Source organism: Phycomyces blakesleeanus (genome assembly GCF_001638985.1).
Source record: "Phycomyces blakesleeanus NRRL 1555(-) unplaced genomic scaffold PHYBLscaffold_2, whole genome shotgun sequence".
Taxonomy (NCBI): Eukaryota; Fungi; Mucoromycota; class Mucoromycetes; order Mucorales; family Phycomycetaceae; genus Phycomyces; species Phycomyces blakesleeanus.
Window position 1 is genome coordinate 2,753,689 of NW_017265135.1, and position 23,816 is coordinate 2,777,504.

A 23,816-nucleotide genomic window follows, 5' to 3' on the forward strand; every position below is an offset into this window, starting at 1 on the left:
TTTTATTTTTATATTACAAAAAAAACCCCCTCTCCAAGCACACACACAGTTACAATTACATTCACATTCACATTCACATTTACACTTACACTCACACTCATCACCTTGACTTCACACCTACAACACCCACATCTTTCAAGGCACAAAAGAAGAAGAAAAATACACGCATTCATCTTACACAGTTTCTCTTTCTTTTTTCTATATATACACATATAATTGAAATTTCTATAAATCTCATAAAATTGCATACAAAAAAAAATTGTTTAAATAAATATCAAGGAATCTGTATCAGGAATACACACATAATAATATATATATATATAAAAGTAATGTATAAAATAAAATAAATATTTTATATTTTATATATTTTTTTTATAATGTAATTTAAAGTAGTATAATGTAATATAAAAATTATCAAACACATATACATATATATTATATATATATATATATGTTTTAATTTTTTTTTTAAAATTTTTATTAAAAAAACGCTTTAGGTCGCCGAATAGAAATCGATAATTCATAAAAAACCTTCAATTTTGATTTCTTTCTTTTCTTTATCAAACCACCATATATTTTCTTCTTCTTCTCTTTTTTGTGTGTGTGTAAGAGAGAGAAATATTTTTTTTTGGTCTATTTTGCTGTCTGTGCACTCCCATTTTTTTCTATCCCCTTATCATGTCATTTTCTTATCGCTCTATTCTCGCAAAATCTGTGAAGCAAACCAGCTTTATCAGATCTGGTATCCAGCAGCGTTCCTATGGTGCTCTTCGTGCAGTAGCCGCATCTGATCCTCGTCATGATCATACGGTACACATCACATCTTCTAGAGGTGTTACTATCACTCATGATCCTTTACTTTCCAAAGGTAAGAAATACAATAAGAAGAGAAGAGATTAACAGCAATTACGATTAAATGAATACCAATTCCATGTATTTATGCCAACTGTACAAACATACTCAATTCGTCTTTTTATATATATATATATCCAGGTACTGCATTTAGTCTCGATGAGCGTGAACGTTTGTCAATCCGTGGTCTTGTACCTCCTCGCTGCCAGGACATGGACAAACAGCTGTTGAGAGTCAAGCGTAATCTGGACGGATGCGATACTCCCCTCGCAAAGTTCATTTTCTTATCTGCCCTTCAGGACCGTAACGAGACACTTTTCTACAAACTATTGATTGAGCATCTCGAGGAATTGTCAGGAATCATCTATACCCCTACTGGTAAGTTATTATTCTTTTCATTTAATTTTCCCATGAAATCCTGTCCTTTCCCGTCTAATGACTTTTCGTTATTTTCCCGTCTTTTGACGATTCATTGGATATGAAACAGTTGGTCTTGCATGCCAGAAATCACACTCAATCTACCGTCGTTCTCGTGGCATGTATTTCTCATCTCAGGATAGAGGTCGAATGTCTGCCATGGTCTACAATTGGCCTCACGATGAAGTCGATGTAATCGTGGTGACCGATGGCTCTCGTGTGTTGGGTCTGGGTGATTTGGGTGCAAATGGTATGCAAATCCCCATCGGAAAACTTAGTTTGGTAAGTAACATCATATTGTATCATATTTATGAAATCTAAATCATTGATCTATATCCTTGCTCTTAGTACGTTTCCGCTGGTGGTATCCGACCCCGTGCTGTATTGCCAGTTGTTCTGGATGTCGGTACAAACAACCAATCTCTTCTTGATGATCCCCTTTATCTTGGAATGGACCACAGACGCCTTGAAGGCGAAGAATACTATGATATGGTAGACGAATGGGTAACTGCAATTCACAGCAGATGGCCAAGTAAGTTTTGTGTTTTTTTTGCGTTTTTTGGCTTTATTGTTAAGATTTTCTGCCAATTCATAAAATCATAATAATCCCTTTTTTGAAAGATAATTTTTTTTTCTAACCCCAAAAAATTGGTAATTTTTGTACAATAGACGCGCTTATTCAATTTGAAGACTTCAAGTACCCTCACGCCTACAATTTGCTGAACAAATGTGAGTCTTATTGACTGGCTTCGAATAAGAATCCACTCCTATCCCCCTCCCTCCTTTTTATATATACACCTCTTTATAAAAAGCGCTTTTAAAAAAATATATATTCATATCTGATAATCTCATTAATTACTCAGATCGGGATAAAATCACCTGCTTCAATGATGATATCCAGTCTACTTCTGCCATCACTCTTGCTGGAATTCTCGCCTCTCTCAAGGCCAGAGGAAAAGAACAGACCGATCTTTCCGAAGAACGCATTGTGTGCGTTGGTGCAGGTTCTGCCGGCGTTGGTGTCTGTGAAGGCATTATCGACTGTCTTGTTGCTCAAGGCAAGGTCAAGACCCGAGAGGAGGCATACAGACGGATCTGGATGCTCGACCAAGACGGTCTTTTGGGTAACAACGCAATCACCACAAACGAACCCAACAGTTTCGTTCAAGGCGCAGTAAGAGACACTCCGCTGGACGAGCGCCAACAATCGTATGTAAAGCACGACATGGCAGATCGCTTGACTCTGGAGCAGGTTGTCGAGAAGGTCAAGCCGACAGTTATTCTCGGCCTGACTGGCATCCGAGGAGTGTTTACTGAAAAGGCGATCCGAACCATGGCACAGCACACAGAGAAACCCGTCGTTTTCCCTCTCAGTAACCCCGATACACACGCAGAGTGCACGGCCGAAGAGGCCTTCAAGTGGACAGATGGTCGCGCTATTTTTGCGTCCGGAAGTCCCTTCAAGAATGTAGAAATGCCTGGTGGCAAGATTGGCTACACCAACCAATGCAACAACTCTTACAGTTTCCCTGTAAGTAACAAAATTAACTCAAAGTCATACAGTATCACTTACATTTACACACACACATTTTTTTTCTCCCTCTCCCTCTCTTTCTTGTAATTTTCAGGGTCTTGGCTTAGGTATCACCGTCTCAAGAGCCAGCCGTGTAACCCCAACCATGTTCCTCGAAACTGCGCGTGTAATTGCTGACCTCGCAACACCCGAACAGCTCAAGCAGGGTATTCTTTTCCCTGGTGTATCAAAGTTGCGAGATATCGCACTGGCTGTTGGTACAAGAGTCTGCGATGTAGCATACGAGGAAGGCGTTGCCACCGCAACCCTCAAGGAATTCGAACTTCTGAGTGATGTCGTAGAAAACTCGATGTACAAGCCTGAATACGTTCCTCTTGTATATCACCAAAACAACCACTAAACAACAATGCCCAGAAAAGAAAATCCGGTCGATACCTTTATCACTTATTCATATTCATATATTTTTAAAATAATAATAACAATAGACTTCTTTATTCAATAAATTAAACAAATTCATTATTAAAATAATATCTTATATCTTTGGATCTCACTCTAAATAGTTTGATACTCATGTTTCTTTTTTTTTTTAACCAAGTACATATTCTCTGTTCACTTAAATGGTATATTTGCTCATCAATCAATCGATCAGTAAATTAATCGATCCGTAATAATATTATTATTATATAATCCCCTGGCTTCATTATACTAACTGTGTGGAATTTTAAATCTGCAGAAAAAATAAATAAAACTAAAAATAAAATATCAGAAATATACACACCCACTGAAGTTTTTTTAATCTCAACGATGAAAAAGAAAAAAAAAGTGTCGATAAGGTTTCCCTTCGAGCATCTCCAGCAGTCTCTAAACACAAATAAAATACTAAATATCCAAATTAGGAAGTATATGTAGATTTTCCAAAGAATCGTCTCCAGCAGTTTCTAAACAAAAATCTAAATACCTAAATACGGACTTTAGATCTTAATTTTTTTTTAAAAATCAAAATTATTTTAGCTCTTTAGAGTCTGTGTTAAGAAACACTGTAAAGAATGAAACAAGTGTTTTCTCAGTTCGAAATATTCAGGGCTCAAAGTTCTGCCGTAAAGTGTGTTTTCAGGTCTTGACATCTTTTCCCTTTTATTATTGTTGTTTTCGTGCAATTGATCCAGAATCCAAGTGGCAGTTGTTTGTTTTATTTTTTGTTTTTTTGTTTTCTTATCAAGAAGTTGAGGCGCATGCCCAGAATTTATTAAGTGATGCACTCAAAATGCTAATAATAATAATAATAATAATAATAATAGTGATAAAGTTTGTAATTAGAGAGGGTGACTACTTGTTCATTTTTGAATATGTTTATGAAAATCATCTAAATGGGGTTTTAATTCTTAATATTCCGCACATCCTATTTTGGATTGCTTCAAATTTACTCGATTGTTATTCATAAATGACCTCGATTTTGAAGGAAAAGATGTAATTTTTCAACCCAATTTTGAATAGGCCAAAAATGGTACTGTATAGTTAAGCACTATTTGTATTATAAAACAGCACTCCATATTTGTACGTTTTTCATAATTCAAATTTGAATAGGGGTTTCTGTGATTCAATTCTTGCAGTTAAAACTCAGATATTCGATAAAAATGGTAATCTTCAAAAATGAATAGGTAGTCACCCTCTCTACTACCTGAATACTATATCTATAATATATATGTATATATTCGGGAAGAGGTTCTTTGTGTATCATATTGCTTGTTTTATAATTTAATTTTTTTTCTTATTTTATGATTGTGTAACAAGAACTAAAGTATAATATAGACAGTTGCCAAGGATACATATAAGCCTTGTTATTATTGATCTTAAAATGAATGTAATGACTACAGGGGAAATCAACTACACACACACACACGTAAATATATATCATAGAATCATCGTTGAAAATAGACCATATTATTACTCATTATTATTAGTACCAGTTAATGGAAACGAAAAATATTGAATTTAAATTGGACAGGACTTCTAGACGGTGAAAACCCACATTAATAGAAAGAAAAGAAAAGAAAAATTAGGTGTACTATTTAATATCGTTCTCTAGTAGCGCTTCCCCAGCCCAGTCTTGATGATAATCCCATATATGATTTTGTGTATAAGAAATTAATAAACCTATTTACTTGTAAATATTCTATGAAAAATAAAATAAAGAATGGTGCGATTTAATTTTTGCATGGTCTGATGCTATTATTATCATTATTGCTACTATTATCTATTTATTAGATTAAAGATTTTATATTTATTTTTCTTTGATATAAACTTATAAGCCATCTTAACCAGTCTGTTTTGCCTTTAAAGATGAAAGGGCTTATATTACACGAATTACCAAAATCTTTATGGGAGTAACTTCATTGCAAATTGTCTGTTCAATATGAATCGATCTGCTGATATTTACCTTGGCAGTCATAAGTAATAATAATAATAATAATACCGTGACACATCGTTATTTTTTTTTCCCTACTTTATTAGCTCTACATCTACTTTCCAGCCAGTACGCCTTCAATCCAAAAAATAAAATAAAATAAACACAATTATTTTCCTTTTTCTATTTTCATTTAAATTTCCATTTCCATTTCCATTTCCATTTCCTTTTGGTTTTGGCTTTGGCTTTAGTTTTTTACCTCGTTTCAAAAGAATTTTTTTTAAAAAAAAGCTGTGTGATTTTCCCATTTAGTTAAAGAAGTGTACAAGCTATATATAATCTACAACGCCTCATATTGCTACAGGGTAACTATGCAAGTACTTATTATTGTGCGAAAGAAATGTTTCATTTTGTTATCTTGTACTGTTACTGTCACTTTCTGGATCAACAACAACTTTAAATCTTTTATGTATACTTGAAGTTTTAAATAGCCAAATTACTCGTTTGGTAATCATTAGATCAAGAGAGTATATGTATATACAGAATGGTGATAATTGTTATGAAAATTAAAGCCCAATATGAAAAAATATTCATACACTTAAACCATTAAGCTATATCACAGCTTTTGAGTAGCAACTTATTCGTTTGTGGTTGACAAATAATTACAGGAAGAGTACATTTTAAAAATAATAAAAGAAATCCAGAAAATCCAAAAAAAAAATGAGAGCACACTAGATCTGTGTGTGCGTGACTGGTTATCCCGGCTGCATTTCGTAAGTAAAGAACGCAGAGCCAAAAGAGAATGTACCCAAGAAATAAGGAAGCCATTGTCTTCATCATGCAATCTCCTACATCCCACTCTCATGTTCCACAGTATGCGCCAAACTACCTAGGAGAACCAAAAAGTACCTTGTCTATTCTTTTTTTTTAAAGGAAGTCGTGAAAATGTTGCTAATATAAAGAGCATTAGACATCAACCTAGACGAAGTAACACCTCTTTTATTGTATTGTATTAAAGTCCAAGATAACCCGAGCTTAGTCTGGATGCCTTGAATCCTTTTTGTCTTTTAGGAAGTACGTCTTTTCACAAACAACAAGGACAGAGACAAATATGATACCATGGCAGACTTATTTGCTATAATTGTCTTAACTGAGCATCTTGAGAAAGCATTCATTCGAGACTCAATTACTGCAGAAGAGTAAGCCCAGAACAATAAAATTAACTTTTGTGTTTAATGATGTAGAATCTTTTGTCTCAAAATAACAACAACAATGATAATAATAAATTAATTAATTTAGATACACTTCACAATGTGCAAATCTCATTGCAAAGTATAAAACCACAATGAATTTTTTATCAGAGAGTGTAACTAATCTTGAGACCTTCATGGACGATTACAAGGTTGGCAGAAATAATTTGTTTTGACCATACACCCGAAAGAAAAAAAAACTTAGAAAAACCAAGAAAAACTTATTATGAACATTAATATTCTAGCTAACATGTCCTGCTGCAGTCAACCGATTCAAGATTGGTGTGCCTGCTACGTATGAGCATGCGATTGGAAATACCAAAAACGATATGGGAAAAGCAGCCAAATACATTGCCGAGAGTGTTTTGGTAAAGAAACAATTTTTACCTTTTAATATATATATAATGTGTGTATTTCTACATTTAGTGTTAATTTTTTTTTATGCTTATGTTTGTTTGTTCACTTGTTTAACGTTTGTTACTGTTACTGTTGTAATAGCACTTTATTACTCTCATGGACACTCTGAGACTGAATCGTTATGCGGTAGACGAACTTCATCCTATATTGGCAGATCTTATTCAATCACTCAACAATGTTCCTGGTTTACCAGCTGGTTTTGAAGGCAAGACCAAGGTCCGTCAATGGCTCATAACATTGCATTCAATGAAAGCAAGTGATGAAATAACTGAAGAACAAGCTCGACAGATGCTGTTTGAAATGGAGCAATCACATACCGAATTCTATCGATTGCTCAGTGGGGAGCATAAAGAAGAAGATTCTGGATAGTTATTATAATTATAAATATAAATATGTTTGAAGGGTTACTTTATATATATATATATGTGCGTGTGTGTGTGTCCGTGTACTTTGTCTTTATATGTATAATGAAAATAGAAAGAAGGAAAGAAGGTGAAAGAGAAGAATTAAAACCAGTTGATCTATATACAAAAAGGAAGAGGAATAAAGATAGAGAAATTGAAAGAGAAAGAGAGAATATATATAGTAAGATTAATAGTAATAATTATATACTTCTTTTTGTTTTTTGCTCTACTTTAAAGACATTGGCTGGGCTGTGTCCAAAGGTGAATTTTGCCAGGCAAGCTGTAACTGGTCAATTTCATAAGTAAATGCTGCACTAGCATGTGCAGTGGATTGCCAATCTGTTTCCATAAAACTGCTCACTCGGCCATGAACTTTTCCTTCCATCTTCATCAGTTCGGCGATAAATCCAATGTTGGGAGACATATTGGGCCTTGCTTTGATAACATGGCAGTACGCTTGCTTCAGAGTCCAGCGCTCGGATGAAATAAGATACGCGAGAATTGCAGTAACCGATCGAGATTTTCCTGCCTTGCAATGTACATAAATAGGATCGTGGTGTCGCTTTGCGTCCTCTAAAAAAAGATACCGCACATGTCAATTTCAATCCCTTGATTTTGCTTGATAATAATAATAATAAGTAATAATAAGTAATAACTTACCAATAAAACACACTGCTTCCATCATAACCCAATCCACGTTTTTCATCTCTACTGTATCGCGCGCAGATATCTTGTGATAAACAACTCTCTCGTGAAGACTAGCCACGTTATCATTACACTCTTCGGCCATGTTGAGCACGCGGCGGATTTGTCGATTCTCTAGTTGATCGGCCTGCTCAACAGTCTCGATCTCTGGTCCAACATATAAGAAGCCGGGAATAATCTCGGATATCACAAACCCAAAGTCGGCTTCTGTACGAGGCGATACATCGGCTGTCATAAGCCCAGCCTCTTCATCTTCCATAACTTGTGTCAGCTGACCCGGCAAAGGAGTAGATGGTATACCAGGAAGTGCCTGGTTTTGTGATGTATGTGGATTTTCCAGCTGCTGCAGTTGTTGTTGCTTCAGTTGCTGATTTTGTGAGTATCGGCTGTTGATAGAAAGTGGTTGGCTGTGGGATCTCTGTGGTACAACGTTGGAGGAGTCAAGAGAAATAGAAAGTGCCTGAGATCTTTTATTTGCTCGACGCGCCAGCGCGTTGGCATTACTGACTCGTGCGGCCTGTGTGTCGAGACTAAAGAGACTTGTCCGTCGCTGTAGTCCGGTTTTGTCGCTAGAGGCAGAACCAGTTGTGCAACTCAATGAGCGGCGTGGTGGTAGAGCAGATCCCATACTTGAATTCTTTTCACTTTCACCAATTGTTCCCTTTTCTCCTTCATCTTCGTCTAGGCCATATGTCATGTGCTTATCAAAAGCTTCAGATTCGAATGCCTTGAATCCACCCGAGAGATAGTAGACATGGTTGTCCTTGGTGCCCATGGCTCTTTCAAGAACGTTCAATAACGTCCAGGCCTGAGAAGTCCGGCTGGTCTCATTCATTTCCTCGTCATAAACAACCCATACAGTTGTCGCATCCGTCTTTTCAGAAATCGTTCGACTGTTTCTCTTCTTGGTTGCTTCTGTTGCCTTTTGTTCAAGAATTGAAGGTACAGGAGAGTTAGGAATGGTTGCCGAGGATGGTGTGGCTGGCTGTGGTAGTTGTGGTGGTTGTGGTGGTTGTGTTGTACGCTGGCAACTGTAACGTTCCCGTCCCTCGGCCGTAGTGATGAAATTTTCGATATTGAAATTTGACACCGCACCACGTTGGTATCTCTTGATTAATAGAGACGGCAGATTGACATTGAGGGATGTTGATATACGCTTGGCTTGATAGTCCATCAGATTTCTGACGTCAATTAGTACCATATTCTGCTGTTTCATTTCGAGCATAGTAGAAAGCATGTCTGGCTTGAGCGGTGTGCCAGCTGGTGGTTCTTGTTCCTTCTTTGTGCGTAGTGAAGATGTTGAAAACGAATGGGCGGGTGCAACACATTGTTTTGGCTGAGAAGGAATCTGGTGACTGACGGATCTTTGAGGTCCTACGGTTTGTTCCTCGAGTCTATGGAGGGCCATTCGATTTTCGATATCGACGGTGTTGAACATCATGAGTTCCTTTACCGTCAAACGAGGCAGACTGTCGGCCAAGCACCCAAAGGTATACGAATGGCGCTTAGAATATGCCTGTCTTGGTCTTTTGGCAGGTTTGTCGGATAGGCCTGGAAGCCCAGACGAAAAAAGCGAATGACGCGATGTTTGTTGGTATGGTTCTGCCGAGTGTCGTTTCAGCATTCGTTTGGTGGCAACAAAGTCCAATTGGGCTCCTAGTATATCGTAAGAGCTGGTGTTTCTAGGGATTGAAGACGATGCAAAGTCGAGTTTGATTGTATTAGCTCCAGTGGTTGTTGTGGTTGTTGTTGTGGCGGTGTTCAATGTGGAAGATGAGGCACGGCTGAGTAAACCGACTCCAGAAGTTGATTGTATGTTCAAAAGATTAGAGTTGTCTGGGGTTTGTTCAAATTCAGGAGTAATTGGGATACTGCTTGTAGATGAGTTAATGACAGCTTGGAGTGTGATATTAGGTAAGGATAGGGATTGTCGAGGCTGTGTGAGGACTGCTGTGGTTTGGTTTTTGTTTGGTCGATTGTGATGGGCCCAACCCTTTCGAGTGAGGGCTTGGGGTAGTTTTCGAAAGAGAGTGCCGGCCAGACTCGATTTCTTTAGAGTCGGAACTTGGCCTAGAGGATCGTCGGGGCGCTTTGTCTTTCGGTAGCGATCAAAAAGCATTGAATGAAAGAGATGGTGATATTACTTGAGTTTGATCGAATGTACACAAGGGCAGGACTATAATAAAGTAAAGGGAAGAACAAAAAAAAAGAATAAAGAAAGGAAGAACAGCAAGCATGGCAGCCTATTTGGGTGAAGTGGTCATTAATTAGTTTTTTTTTTGTGGGACTGTAGAATTTTAGATGACTATCGTTGTTGCGCCTCTGCATATAGTATCTAGGAATGACCCTTTTACTTCTTAGAAAGAGGCGTTTTAAATCAATGAATTTTTCCGCCAAATACAGTACAGCACACTACAGTACAGTACAATTTAGTATAATACAATATAATAAATATACTATATAGTAAGAACAGAAGAATATGATTGTTTAATTCAAATGGGTTGCAGAATAATATTATGCAATGCAATTTGTCAATTGTCCATGGCCCATTAGATGATTCTGGTTGATTTGTAATTACGGTTTTCATTTGCTTATTTAATTTCTGGTGTTTTTGGCCTTTGTCTTTCTCTCCTTTTCCATTGTCTATTTTATTTTATTTTATTTTAATTATATTTTATTTTTGGTATTTAATTGTGGCTATTTTAATATCTCATTAGACACTTAATTGAAAAAGGGCTACACAGAATTACAAAAATAGTCTATCAATTCTAAAGGACTATGACAGTGTAACATCTAGGTTAGAAAATAGTTTAGGTGCTTGATTGATAGCAGATCTTTTTTTTTTTATTATTATTTTCAAAAAAAAAAAAGGCAATATATATATTTAATATATATTTAATATATTTTTATATTTAACATATAATTTGAATCTTTATTGATCGACTATCCTTTTTCTACCCTATTGTTCCTAATGACTGTCTTTCTCGAGGAACACACATGAGATTTGGGGTGGATATTTTATTTATTTATTAAAATAATTCCTTTTCTAAATTGCCTTCAAATGATTGTATAATTTGCCAGTGTCCATTGTTCAATTCGACCTTTTCAGAACATCAATGGCTTTGTATATTTGCCTTTTTATATAGCTGATGTTGTACAAATACATAAGCGAAATATCAAAGCAGGTTTACTTCCTCGTTTTATATACACCCTTACTATAAAGCTATTATACATATACACAATATTTATGTATATATGCTTTTAAATATTCAGAATATCTTTATGTAAGGCTAATAAGTCAAATATCAATTAAGCTATACAAAACAAAAAGTAAACCATCCTGTGTATTGTACTGAAACACCAATTAATAAAGAGCCTATGACCTCAACTAATAAAATCAAAAATAGACACTCTAGATATCTCATAGTACTAAGCTAAAAACACGCACATATTAGTACAGTCAGACTTTAATTTCATTTATTGATTTATTTATCATGCGTTTAATATTCCTTGCTTAGGTTATATGCCATCCAGACTGTGAATATCAAGGGAAAGACAGGGTTTTGCGTGATATTATATATTGTGTATATATACATTTCTTAATTACATATTTATTAAGTCAATGTAATCACACAAGAGAATTATTATAATATATACATAATAGAAAGAAAGAAAAAACAGGCTACACCCAAGAATTGCGTATGAAATGCATTCATTTGATCGGTAGATCCCTTCAAGTAATAATAATAATAATAAATATAAATTACAGAAAATTTACAGAAAACACGTTAGGAGAATCGAAACAGTAAAATGATAATTTAAGTAGAGCACAGAAATGGGGTAATAATCTACATATATATATATATATATATAGTAGTAAAACTAGGACATTGCCAAGTGCCTCGGCTCATAACTAATATGCAATGTCATCCTAATAATAAAAAAGGACTTCATGGTGTGGAGTAAAAAAAATAAAAAAAGTCACGTTAATTTGAGTAATGATTCTTTTAATCCACAGTAGGAAAAGAAGAAGAAGAAGAAAAAGAAATTAGAGGGGAGACAAGAGAAGAGAAATGATTTCGAGTCTTACAAGGATAGATCACCGATCTATTGTGTAATATGTGAATTAAAATGTCTGTATGTATAGCTATCTACCTTCCCTTTTCATATAAATCTGTCGCCTAGTCAAATATACATCACTCTTTATTGCTAATATAACTAAATTCTCCTATAGAGGCAAATGTCTTGGTATTTAAAGCTGTACAAAGATTACCCATAATATATTTTATCTACAAATACACAAGCGTTTCTGTGTCTCTGTGAGCGAGTACGAGTACGAGTGTAAGTTTGTATTTGACACTTTACAATGTACTTTTGGAGATAATTTACAAATTCAACGACGATTAGAGTTCTAATATACACACAAACACACAATTTAAAACACTAACCCTTAGACCAAGTACTCAAAGTAACAATTCTCTTTTTCTTAAGAAAAGAAGAAACTATTCGCAGTCATTTAGTAAGTAGAATAAAGGCTGTGGTCTATACTATTATGTAATTGGTTCAAGTAGCTTTATACTATACTGATTCCAAGAAACGTAATATAGAGCCATTCAGCTACAAGTCATTGGAGGTCCCTTGTAAAACATAAGAAATATAACCGTTCAACCCAAGGCTCAATTTATACTCTATGTATCTTCTTCCTCTTCTTAACCTCCAAATATAACAAACTTTTATATATGTCTTTGCCTTTTCCAGTAAAGTAAATAAGTAAAAAGCCCTTCTTTTTATTATCTATCTAATTTTCCCTCTTACTTCCCTTAAAACTATTATGCTCATTATCAGATTTGACGTGGCCCGTTTCCTCATACGATCATGTTGAGATAACAAAAAGAAAAATGGTCTGTGAGACAATTGGTCTATTTCGTACCACATGAATTCTTTATATCCTTTTACAGCCTTTACTACCATTTGAATTGGTTATTTATCAGTTGATATTTGTAAGCCTTACAGTAGACAGCTGCTTTCTAATGCTGTATTCTTTAATAGATATATACTATATATGCATATCTTAAACATTAAGCACATTTTTATTGCCAACTATTTGGACTGTAATCTCAAGCAGAGATATTTAAAATGTATATAAAAAAAGTAGCAACCATAGTAGTAATTAATAAGTGAAATGGACTGTCAATCGATTAGGCTCCAACTGGTCGAATTACCCAAGTTCATCATATTACCGCGCAATAAAATAATAATAAAAAATAAAAAGCAATTCAACCTCAGTTTAAGACAATCTTTTTTTTTTGCATTATGGTAGGAAAAAAAACAGTATCACTACTGTTTCTTGATAGAAAGGGGCCCTCAACCATGAAGCAAAATTTATTGGCTACTGAATATCCGTAAAATGTACATAGTTTATAATTGACTACCCCATTTTATTTTTGACCAATTTTAAATGGGATCAATATGTTTCTTTGTGAGTGTCCATACATATACAGGGTGTTCAACCTTAAAAGAAAACAACAATAGCCTTATTATAAGTACCGCTGAATAAATATCTACCTATCTGTTCCAAGGGGTTTTTTTTTTATATAATATCCGCTTGATACAGCAATTTAATGCAAAAAGTAACAAGAGAAAAATCTATTTATTGGTTACATGTCAGTAACCGCTAATCTTAGAGGGTTGACGTTTTCTGATGGGATCCAACGTTTCCATTTTACCAGACAACCCAAAGGTAAATTTTTTGTGTAAAGTTCAATATTTATATCTGGTCCCTAAAGATACATAATCAACATTATGGCAAAGTTATAGGGCTAGAGAGGGTGTGGACCTTTAGCAATTTTCTGGGACATAAGATTTTTGTACGTCGGTAAAATACTTTTCGTCCAATCATTTTGTTTTTGAAACTTGAAACTATACGTAAAATTGTGTTGAGTACACCTTTGGCAATTAACTACGGCGTGGACGAAGTTTACCAACTTTTTTGGAACTTCTTAATAACGAAACATTGTGCCTTTAAGATCGCTGGCCAGTAATTACTGTGGCCAATGATGTTGAAAGGGTAATTTTGCACGACAGTCACAGCTGTCAGTTCTTCTATCTACTTATGGCTTGCTTTTTGTACCCTGGCATTGTGCCTTCTCCTCTTGACTGATTGTCATTTTTTTATTGTAATGTTAAGACTTACAACATGGAGGGCCTTTCAGCAACCGCTACATAATTTACCTTCGATTCTATTCGTACGCCTCTTTTCATTATCACAGCACTTTTGGTACCTGAGACTGAGTTTCTTTTCTTTCTCTTCTTTTTTTATACTTAGATTGGAAAGATAGGCCAGAAGCAGACCTGGGCAAATACACGATTATATACCACTACACAAGGAGATTCCGAAAATAAAAAGCATGATATTTTGTTTTTCGGAACAGACGAATTCGCATCGAACCATCTCAAGGCATTAATTCTAGAGAGAGGTACATGACTATAAATGGACATGCTTTAAAATGATCAAGAATTTTAGTATAGGTAAAATAATAAGAATCGAGATTCTAATGCTAAAGCTTGGTTGATCAATAATAGATCAGCCTGGATCTAGTATTGGAAATATCGAACTTGTCTGCCCTCCTGATCGATTAACAGGACGAAAAATGAATGAGCTAACACCCAGTAAGTCATTAAATAATAATGAAAGACATGCGTATATATGTATATGCGATATTTGCCTAAACAACATTGTACTTTTTTTTTGGTGTATTTGTGGTTAATAGGTAAGACCAAGGCATTAGCGACCCTATATGATATTCCAGTGCACCATACACCTGTCAAAGAAAAAACATTGGATAATTGGCAGGTAACATATATATACTTGTTTTTATGTGCGCACGATCGTAAAACCAACAAGCTTCTATATAGGTACCAGGAAAGTTTGATCTGGGAGTAGTTGTTTCCTTTGGTTACTTTATTCCTCCCCATGTTATTGAAACCTTTAAGAAAGGTGCTGTCAATGTACATCCTTCTCTCCTACCAAAATACAGAGGTGCTGCACCTATCCAACATACTATTCTTGGCGGAGATGAAGTAACGGGTGTTACTGTTCAGGAACTCGATGACAAGGCATTCGATGCTGGCCGTATTCTTTCTCAAGAAAAAGTGGTAAATAATAAATAGTACGACTATTAAATAATACAAAGAAATACAAAAGAAATATACTTGGTTTTATTTTATTATACTATATTATATTATATTATATTATATTATATTATATTATATGATATTGTACCGTATTTTCTTTTAACCTTTATTCAAAACATTGCTGATAAAATTAAAAATGAAAAAACATGCTTTATTTAGGATCTATCAGATGAAGTCGCTCCTGCTTATCCTTCCTTACTCAACAAATTGTCCGATGTCGGGTGCAAACTATTGGTTTCAACCCTGAGAAAGCTTGATTATCATAAAAAGAACGCAAAAATACAAGATCCTACCAAGATTACTAGTGCACCAAAAATAAAGAAAGATTGGGCCGATATTAAATTTGACGTTATGACTGCTTGGCAAATTGAGCAACTCCATAGAGCAATTGGCTCTCAAGTAAGTTCTAAGCAGATATAAACACACACACAAAAAAAAATTCAAACAATTGGATCAACTAAATGTACCTTTTTTATGTTATATATATATTTTTTTAAAATGAAGTATCCTATCAAAACAATCTTTACTTTCTCACGTTTCAAGCGATCCAAGAAATTAAAACAAAGATTCGTCACAATGAGCTTGCACAACGTATTCCTGCCGCTAGATTCACCTGCCTACTATTATAATCCTCCTCTAGAACCCGGAACCTTTGTTTTTGATGAGAACTCAGGGTCAGTCCATGTGTGCTGTGCAGACGGGAACGTAATTGGGTTCACTCACATCCAGGCTGAAAGCAAAAAAACGATCCTGGCCAAGGACTTTGTGAATGGTTACGAAATCCGCAATAATGTGGGTCAGTTTGGTGAATTGAGTGAGGAGGATGTGGAGGCTGGTATGAGTGGTGTTCGTGTTACGAAGAAAAGAGCAGAATATAATAAGGTCATTCGTAAGCGACTTCGTATGCGCAAAGTCGATTTTGAACGCTTGGTTCTCAACAAAAGATAAACACATACAAAAGTATGCGTGTACTTCATAGATATTACATAATAAAAATAATAAAAATAAAAAATATGTATAAAGAGGTATATATAAGAGAGACTTTGATTCTGGAAAGTAATGTTTCTTGTTACTTTCTCTATTCATTTACTGAGATTCTATATAAGTTGAAAGGACAAAGAAACATTTTGTCCGAGTGAAGGCTATGTACAAATAATAATAATGATAATAATAATAAAAAACAAGATAGGGATCTCTCAAAGTTTCTGTCCATGTATACATCGCAAGGTAACTTTATCCATATTGTTCCAAAGAGTGGCCATTGCCAGTTGCCAATCATTCTCGGTTACTACCCAGGTGAGCCTTTTGCCAATATTTTTGTCAAAATAACTCGAAGCCGAAGATCGATCATGATTATAGACCAACACCCAATCATCGTCTTCCCATACTCCATCACTAGTCAGAAGCTTTTGCACAATTCTTTCTCTGACTGTAGCTAAAGAAGTGTATCTTTGGACCTGAATTACTACAATATTATCCAAATCACGAATAACCTTGAGCCGAAGAAATGTGTTTACAGGTGTCTTTGGAGCCATTAAATTTTCTGAAGTATTTGCTTCTATTTCGACATTATTGTTGCTTGATGTAGACATTTCAGCTGATGTCTCTTTCGATGTAGGAGGAGCGACATGTATGTCAATGCTCACATTAAGGTCAATATCGGGGTCAATATCGGTGGCATCATCAGCAAAGTCGTGGTTAGCATAGTGAGAATTTTCCAACAAAAGGGTGTGATCACGAGTAGACCAAGGCAGACTCAGGGTTGCATTTGTGTAAAATGACAAGAGACTAGGGGGGGATTTCTTTCGGAAGGAGCGGGCGCCGAGAGTACGCCAGCGTGCAACCGAAGTCAAGACTGGGCGAGGAGGATCTGGTAAAGAGGTGGATTGTGGAGACGGAACTCGAGTGCTTAGACGAGAAGATGGCAACCAGACATAGCGGAGATCAGGCTGCGACAGGGATCGACAGAGGACGGAATGGCGGAGAGTGTTTCGCCGCATGGATACTGTGTGAGATCGAAGTCGACTACGTTTTTGTACAAAAGATGATCGATTGAGGATCTCCTGCTGCTGTTGAATCTCCTGCTTTTGTTGCTTTAATTGCTGTTGTTGTCTTACTTGTTGTCTTTGCTGCTGCTGCTGCTGCTGTTGTTGTTGTTGCTGCTGCTGTTGCTGCTGCTGTTGTTGTCGTTGCTGACGTTGTCGAATTATTGCTTGTTCAGCATCTGCTTTGTGAAGGCCAAAGAATTCCATTACAGCAAGAGAATGGGTCATTGACGGTGGGAGAGTAAAGAGACTGACAAGAAATGCATTTAGTTCAATTCGACGGTCTTCTGGTGTGTATTTGTTGGGGAGCCATTGAATTCGTCGTTTAAGTTTTGGGAGAGTGGCTGGTTTTACAAAACAAGTTTTTGCAGGAAGAGGAGTTTGGAAGCGAGCTGGTAAGATAGTCGCGATAAGGGTACGTTCGACACCAATCTCTTGATAAAGTCGTTGGACGAATTGACGAAAGTCTTCGTAACGACGAGTGATTATGTATGTACTACGGGTTGTGGAATCGGCACAACCGGGAGTAGACCGAACAGTGATTTTCTGAGGGACGACCTGAATACTGTACCAAGTCTGATGGCCTGGACGATGTTCTATGTCCACTACCTGTGCTCTTTCTATGGAAGGCGCGAGGCGAATACCGGAGGCAACCGACTTTTTGTGGGAAGGATGAAGAAGGGTCATGAAAGCAAGGATGGAAGAGAAGGGGATGAGAGGAGGTTTGTGGCGATTGGTCTTATTTATTGTTGCTTATCGTCTAGAAGAGAGATTTGAATCGGAATACATTTCAAAAGTGAGACCAAAGTGCAAAGGGTACATGAAAAGGGGGGTTTTTGGGGGTTTGTGCACAGCAATCCAAGGACATACACGAGCAGGTCAAAAAGAAGAAGAAGAAGAAAGTTAAAAGAAAAGAGAATGGATCGCCTTGTTTTTGTCTGTTCATATTATTCCTTACTGACACGCATTCCCCATCATACCTCCGTTTGCATCATATCTAACCATGCCCCTCCTCTTGGGTGTGTCTGTATACCAAATCAGCTAAGCTTATTGTTCTTCTTTTTAGTGTGTCAAAGATCAAGAATCAAATTAAGCATTTCAATACTTGTGTTTATCCATGTTTCTGTTGTTATTTTATGATGTCTTTGGGAACATAGCTCTGTGAATAGTAAGGGAAAAATAGCAAATATAAAGACAAAAGGCCTAGCTAAGACAACCCAATTCAACAAACAGTTGGTATAAAACACGAGGACAACAATAAAGAAAATATATAAAGAAAGTCTACAGTACTTCTTGGTTTCAATGAAAAATATGAATTGATAATGGGCAATCCTAAACAGTAATAAATAGCTATTAATAATGTTCGTAAATAAATGTGTATGTATGTATGGACACATGTATAGAATACATTTAAATAGCCCTTTAGTCTATCCATTGTAGTTAAACCTTATTAAACTATTAGCCGTCGAGATTAAATATATCTTTAAAGTTTTCCAAGTGCTTCGAACTCTTTGTATGATGTTCACTACACAGTATTTATAAGCTCACATTAGACTTTGTATTTCTTTTATTAGCCATACATAGTTTGAAGAAAACAAGATTATATCTATATATTTTATCAAATGTCTTTTTTGGATCAATCTAAATTCATCACGATTGTTCTTTACAATTGTGAATTGATTCTTTTCGACATTTCCATTCAGAATTCAAGATGTACATTCAGCTTTGTTCTTAAATATATATAACTTTATCAATAACCAGCTTTCTGAAAGGTTAAAGCCGTTTATCTTCAGATAGCTGTATACTTTATTTTGTTATAAAGATGATTTTCATAATTTGGTGGATACTGCGTGTAGAGTTAATATAACATAAAAGCTAAATTGTATTTCGACCCAGTCCAAAAAAAGTATTATCCTGTCTAACTAACCAAAGATGCAAGAGGACAAAGGTCCTGTTATAGCTTAGACTTATTCTACTTGATAATAGAATGTACTATATAAGGTACGAGTAGTATTTTAAAGAATATGTCATGATACTCTACAAAAACTCTTTTTGGAGTTCTGAGGCGGTTGCCCTTTTTTTACAGGATATAATAACGTATCGAATTAGGTAGGTATGTCAGAAAAGCATAAAAAAAAGGAATAAAAGACCATGACATTGATGTTCTAGATGAAATACATCTAACTCATAGAGTGTACATTGGTAGTCTCGCTAGTATATCGTTTAAAAGCTATCTAGGAAAATACCATAAAGAAAAAAGGAAAACTAAAAGAAAAATTTTGTACGCTTATGAGATCCGACCTTTAAGCATGTCAAGTTGCTTGAATGTACTCGCAGAAAAGACAACAAAGATATACACCATGTAAACTTTATTTGGTTTTTTTATCAAAATAACTCTCATCCTTTAGACTTTTTAAAGCATATAAAATTTACTGTTACTGGAAAATCATAGCATTTTCGATACTGAACATATATACAAACGCTCATTACATTTACATAGACCCTGTAGATCTTTATGTATAACAGATTTAGTTAACCTACACAAAGATAAATTAATAAGCACCAGCCATGTCTTTCTTCGCCCCTCTCTACTTTCACTTGGTCCACACCTTTTGTATTCTCCTCCTCCTCCTCTCGCCTTCCCCCCCTGCATCCCAGACATGTTGTCTACTTGCACAGACGCCTCTTACTATTGGCGGGTATAGATATGGATATGGATATGGATATGGATGTAGATGTAGATATAGATATAGATATAGATATATACATTAAGTATATAAAATCACAACAGATCGGTTTTAAACTCAATACGTTTTACCCATTTAGTTTAATATCAAAATCTTATTTTATTTTCCAGTTGGTACCATAAGTACGGATTGGACTTGATTGCAGTTGCTGTTATATTACTATGAGTTGAATTGACAAAAAACCAAAGGCTTGTTCTTTTGGAATATTCTATAGCTATACATATCTTGTATACGAAAGTCCACCCTATTCCGTACAAATCATACAGTCTATATTTTTAATTCGATAGCAAATGAAAATATTACTCTTACCCCCTTGTCTTTTACCAACCCCCTTATTGTTCCGTTCTTGAAAGATATAGCGTTAAGATATACTGGGAATAACACTTTTTATTGTTAGCCTATAGTCGTAGTCATGCTCATCATCGTAAATACGCATATGTAAAATATATACATATATTAAGTCTCTTTAATGTGTCAGTGCAGCCCTCGAAACGAGACATAGTTTGATTCGCACGTCATATTATTCTTGGAATAAATATATATCCCACAGTATCAGGCCAGTTCTATTTTACTCTAATACATGTTAATTCCAGGAAATCCTAGATTCATATCAAGAAATACCTACTCTTATTCGAATTTACTTCAATAAAGTATAGGTAACACAAAGAAATATCAAGGGCAAGTGATAAAAAAAATACGTAATTAGACTGGAGTAATATTAAATCTTTGAGTTTTTGAAAGGCATCATATAATGGCCAGAAAGTTATGAAATAAATTAGGTAGGTCAAAGAAGGCTACAGAAGAGAGGGGGACTATAGCAGTAGCCCTCTTGGTTTCTTGAAAGAACTAGCGCCAGAGAAGCTTGAACTTACCCAAGACCAATCCTATCCAGGCTCGACCGCTAATTCCATTCAAGGTAATGGGACTGTCAAAGTTAAGAGAGACAGTCCAATGAATCAAGCCTAACCAAGATAACGATTTATTTTTCTGTGTCCTTCTCTTTCTTACTCCCCACGCTGTCGAAGAAGAGAATGTCATCCATTCATACTGTTTCAGAAGAGGACCAATGGTCCAATTGCATCCAAGTAATACTTGGCCTATTGGGTACCTATCCCCCGTGGGCATGCTTTCTGGTTCGCTCATGTACACTATAGAGGACAATTTATTGGATCCCCATGAAATCCGTCATTCATCCAAACGAACCAACCCATCGCATACTGATGATACCTTTGAAAGACTGGATCGGAGAAAAGAACCAGGCAAGAAATATTGGGTTAATAACAACAATATTAGTAGTATATATAATCCAGAATTAATTAACGAATTATCTTACTACCAGAAACTTTGGATCATACGCCAGACCGCTTAGCTAACACACACACACAGTCCAAACGTAAAAGAAGTATTGCTGAGGATGTACGGGACAGAAAGATGCAAAAGATTTCGTCAAATTTAGCAAATGATATTGCCCGAAGTTTATCGTTTACTGATCCTGACAGTAATCCTCGATCTACTCAAGATGTTGACGATATTGAGATGCTTATTACCCCAGATACAAAAGATCCTTCACATCTATTACAAACATCACCAGCCTTATCAACATCAAATCTATCATCCATACATGGTTTCCCATCTAATGGATGTCCTGTTTCTCAAACACAAAGAGTATATCGTAAATGTGCCCGACCATTTGGGACACGTCGATCGGGAGATACAGCAATGCACTCACTCGCCAGTGGACGCGATTCTTCTCCAATCCCAACTCTTCGACGGATCTCATTGAGTGGCGCCCTTTCACCTGCAATTGATTTGGACCAGTGGCTAATGATGCAGGCACACCGACAACAAATCAGTGTGCAGGATTACAAATTGCTGTTTCAGGAGAAGAAGAAGCAGCTGCAACAGTGTCTACAGAAGCTGCATACCAGCCACCCAACCAATAGCGACACACAGCGCTATGAGGAAATCAAGGAGAATTTAGGGAAAATATTGAGCATTGCAGATGAGCTGAGTGGAGATCACTCACTATCCTTCGCTGTAAGTGTAATGACAGAAATGATAATTGAGGATATATTAATATTTATATGGATATATATATATATATAAAGGAAATATTTCCTGAATGGAGAGAATGTGAAGGTCATCTCAACAAGCTAGCAAGCTATGTTCAGGTGAGAGGAGTTTTTGTCTATGATGTAAATGACAAGGATAATATGTGATTTAATTGATTTGGTTTTTAGTCCATAGAAGATATGAAGCATCTTAATTCTCAAACTATCCCTCGAACAAACGACTTGCTGCATGACATCAAGTATCTTCAGTCTGTTCTAGAAGACAAACATAATCTATATGGAGAATGTCTCGTTCAAAATGGATTGGAGTGGAAGACAATGGGTATGCCTGTAGACGAACACTTGCTGGCTGCCACCAAAGGGTGGTTTTATAGTCTTTCCATTGGTCTCTTGAGAGAGCTGGACACTGAATGCTCCAAGGCCCAGAGTCTTGTCACAAATATGCGTGAGCTTGTCAATAGCGCGCTTGGCGAAAAGGTACTGTATATAAATGTATAGATAAAATTTTATCCCTTTCTAATCATTGGATATTCATTACAATAATAATACTATACATATATATATATATATATAGCTTATGGCTGCTATTCTACACGGCATAGAGTTCATAAGTGGCTCGACTGCACTTATTGGGCTGCCATCTCGAAAATTAACTTTCGGATGCCGAGTACTCGCCACGGTCTATGGCCATTGGATTTCTGAGAATCTTGGCTATCTTAACGAACGACAACTAGCTGAATTTATGGCAGGAACTACAAATACGCCAAGCACACCAACTAATATAAATGTACCAAAGGCGATACGTACAGACTTGCGACTGATGCAATGTCTCGAGAGTATGGCCCGCGTATTGGCCGCACTTCAAACGTTACAGGAGGTGGATAGTGGGCAAAAGAGTGTGGCAAAAGGAGTGTTTCACCCTAGTCTGTTAAGAGATGTGGATGATGATGACCCTTTTGATGGCGAGACTGTGCTAGAGAATCTAACAAGTCTGCTGGTTGAAATTACGGTCAGGACTGTGGCTGTTATTGAGACTAGCCGTGTCCAGATCACTAAACTGAACACGGCAAAATCAGCTAATATTATGGTTAATCCACAAATGGCGCTGGTTTACATGCAGGAGGCTCTCTTGTCTTTTGCTGATCAAATACTTGAATTGTCAGGAAGAGACTGGCAAACTGGTGCTCGGTTACAGGTAATGAACTTTGAATTATTAAATTGAATTGTAAAGTTATTTATAAAAAGAAAGTAAGGCAATACTGACATACTTGAAAATATAACAGCGTCTGCATGCTCATCTAGAAGACATGGAGAATGAGTTTGCAGTACAGTAATCTTTATATTACTATATATTAATGTATGTCTTTAAAACCCTTTATTTCACCCCTTTATTCATATATATACATATATACATACATATATGTATATATATTCTTGTATTTCTTTAAAGATAAATCAATAAAATAAGAAGAAACGAAGGAAAAATAAAAGAAAATAAGTTTAAACCACCAGTGTGTATATGTGTATGTTGGTGTGTATTTATTTAGTACCTGCTAAACAGTATATATATATACATATATTAGTACTTGATTCTATAAACGCGCACAAACCCAAACACCTATACACTCCTTTCCCCATCTCCCCTCCTTCATCCTCCCCTTATAAGATCTCCTTTATATTGGAATGGGTCACCGCAGCTAAGGAGAATAAAATAGACCGTCCAGATCAAGCCTTTCAACCTGAAAGAAAGAAAAGAAAGATGTTGAATAGATCAA

At 36.0% G+C, this 23,816-nt stretch overlaps 7 protein-coding genes across 7 annotated transcripts; 5 read left to right on the top strand and 2 right to left on the bottom strand.

The window, feature by feature from the left end:
* The first annotated feature begins 572 nt into the window (after nt 1-572).
* On the top strand, nt 573-3,352 carry PHYBLDRAFT_121547 (hypothetical protein). The gene is made up of 8 exons (XM_018428811.1): nt 573-868; nt 994-1,230; nt 1,340-1,551; nt 1,618-1,801; nt 1,939-1,998; nt 2,133-2,393; nt 2,439-2,800; nt 2,898-3,352. Exons 1-8 carry the CDS (start codon nt 679-681, stop codon nt 3,201-3,203), a joined length of 1,812 nt encoding a protein of 603 aa, XP_018297973.1. The 5' UTR covers nt 573-678; the 3' UTR covers nt 3,204-3,352.
* Nucleotides 3,353-6,278: 2,926 nt separating this feature from the next.
* On the top strand, nt 6,279-7,243 carry PHYBLDRAFT_15137 (hypothetical protein; the record flags this gene model as incomplete). Its single annotated transcript, XM_018432673.1, has 4 exons — nt 6,279-6,406; nt 6,507-6,609; nt 6,703-6,825; nt 6,956-7,243. Coding segments are annotated over 4 exons (642 nt in total), but the record flags the coding sequence as incomplete, so codon positions are not given.
* Nucleotides 7,244-7,504: 261 nt separating this feature from the next.
* On the bottom strand, nt 7,505-7,855 carry PHYBLDRAFT_106306 (hypothetical protein; the record flags this gene model as incomplete). Its single annotated transcript, XM_018427941.1, has 1 exon — nt 7,505-7,855. A coding segment is annotated over one exon (351 nt), but the record flags the coding sequence as incomplete, so codon positions are not given.
* A 3,383-nt stretch (nt 7,856-11,238) lies between these two features.
* PHYBLDRAFT_58979 (hypothetical protein) lies at nt 11,239-13,233 on the top strand (the record flags this gene model as incomplete). Its single annotated transcript, XM_018440418.1, has 8 exons — nt 11,239-11,267; nt 11,502-11,543; nt 11,648-11,720; nt 11,753-11,788; nt 11,858-11,859; nt 12,242-12,324; nt 12,438-12,502; nt 13,186-13,233. 8 exons carry the CDS (start codon nt 11,239-11,241, stop codon nt 13,231-13,233), a joined length of 378 nt encoding a protein of 125 aa, XP_018297976.1.
* Nucleotides 13,234-14,162: 929 nt separating this feature from the next.
* Nucleotides 14,163-16,125, top strand: PHYBLDRAFT_139949 (hypothetical protein; the record flags this gene model as incomplete). The annotated part of the gene is made up of 7 exons (XM_018430308.1): nt 14,163-14,228; nt 14,309-14,459; nt 14,566-14,652; nt 14,754-14,836; nt 14,899-15,138; nt 15,337-15,576; nt 15,682-16,125. The coding sequence occupies 7 exons, from the start codon at nt 14,163-14,165 to the stop codon at nt 16,123-16,125; spliced, it is 1,311 nt and encodes a 436-aa protein (XP_018297977.1).
* Nucleotides 16,126-16,373: 248 nt separating this feature from the next.
* On the bottom strand, nt 16,374-17,909 carry PHYBLDRAFT_162990 (hypothetical protein; the record flags this gene model as incomplete). Its single annotated transcript, XM_018434716.1, has 2 exons — nt 16,374-17,258; nt 17,433-17,909. 2 exons carry the CDS (start codon nt 17,907-17,909, stop codon nt 16,374-16,376), a joined length of 1,362 nt encoding a protein of 453 aa, XP_018297978.1.
* A 2,020-nt stretch (nt 17,910-19,929) lies between these two features.
* On the top strand, nt 19,930-23,375 carry PHYBLDRAFT_139951 (hypothetical protein; the record flags this gene model as incomplete). The annotated part of the gene is made up of 8 exons (XM_018430309.1): nt 19,930-19,959; nt 20,753-20,885; nt 20,995-21,242; nt 21,356-22,006; nt 22,078-22,140; nt 22,210-22,518; nt 22,616-23,236; nt 23,325-23,375. 8 exons carry the CDS (start codon nt 19,930-19,932, stop codon nt 23,373-23,375), a joined length of 2,106 nt encoding a protein of 701 aa, XP_018297979.1.
* Nucleotides 23,376-23,816: the final 441 nt, after the last annotated feature.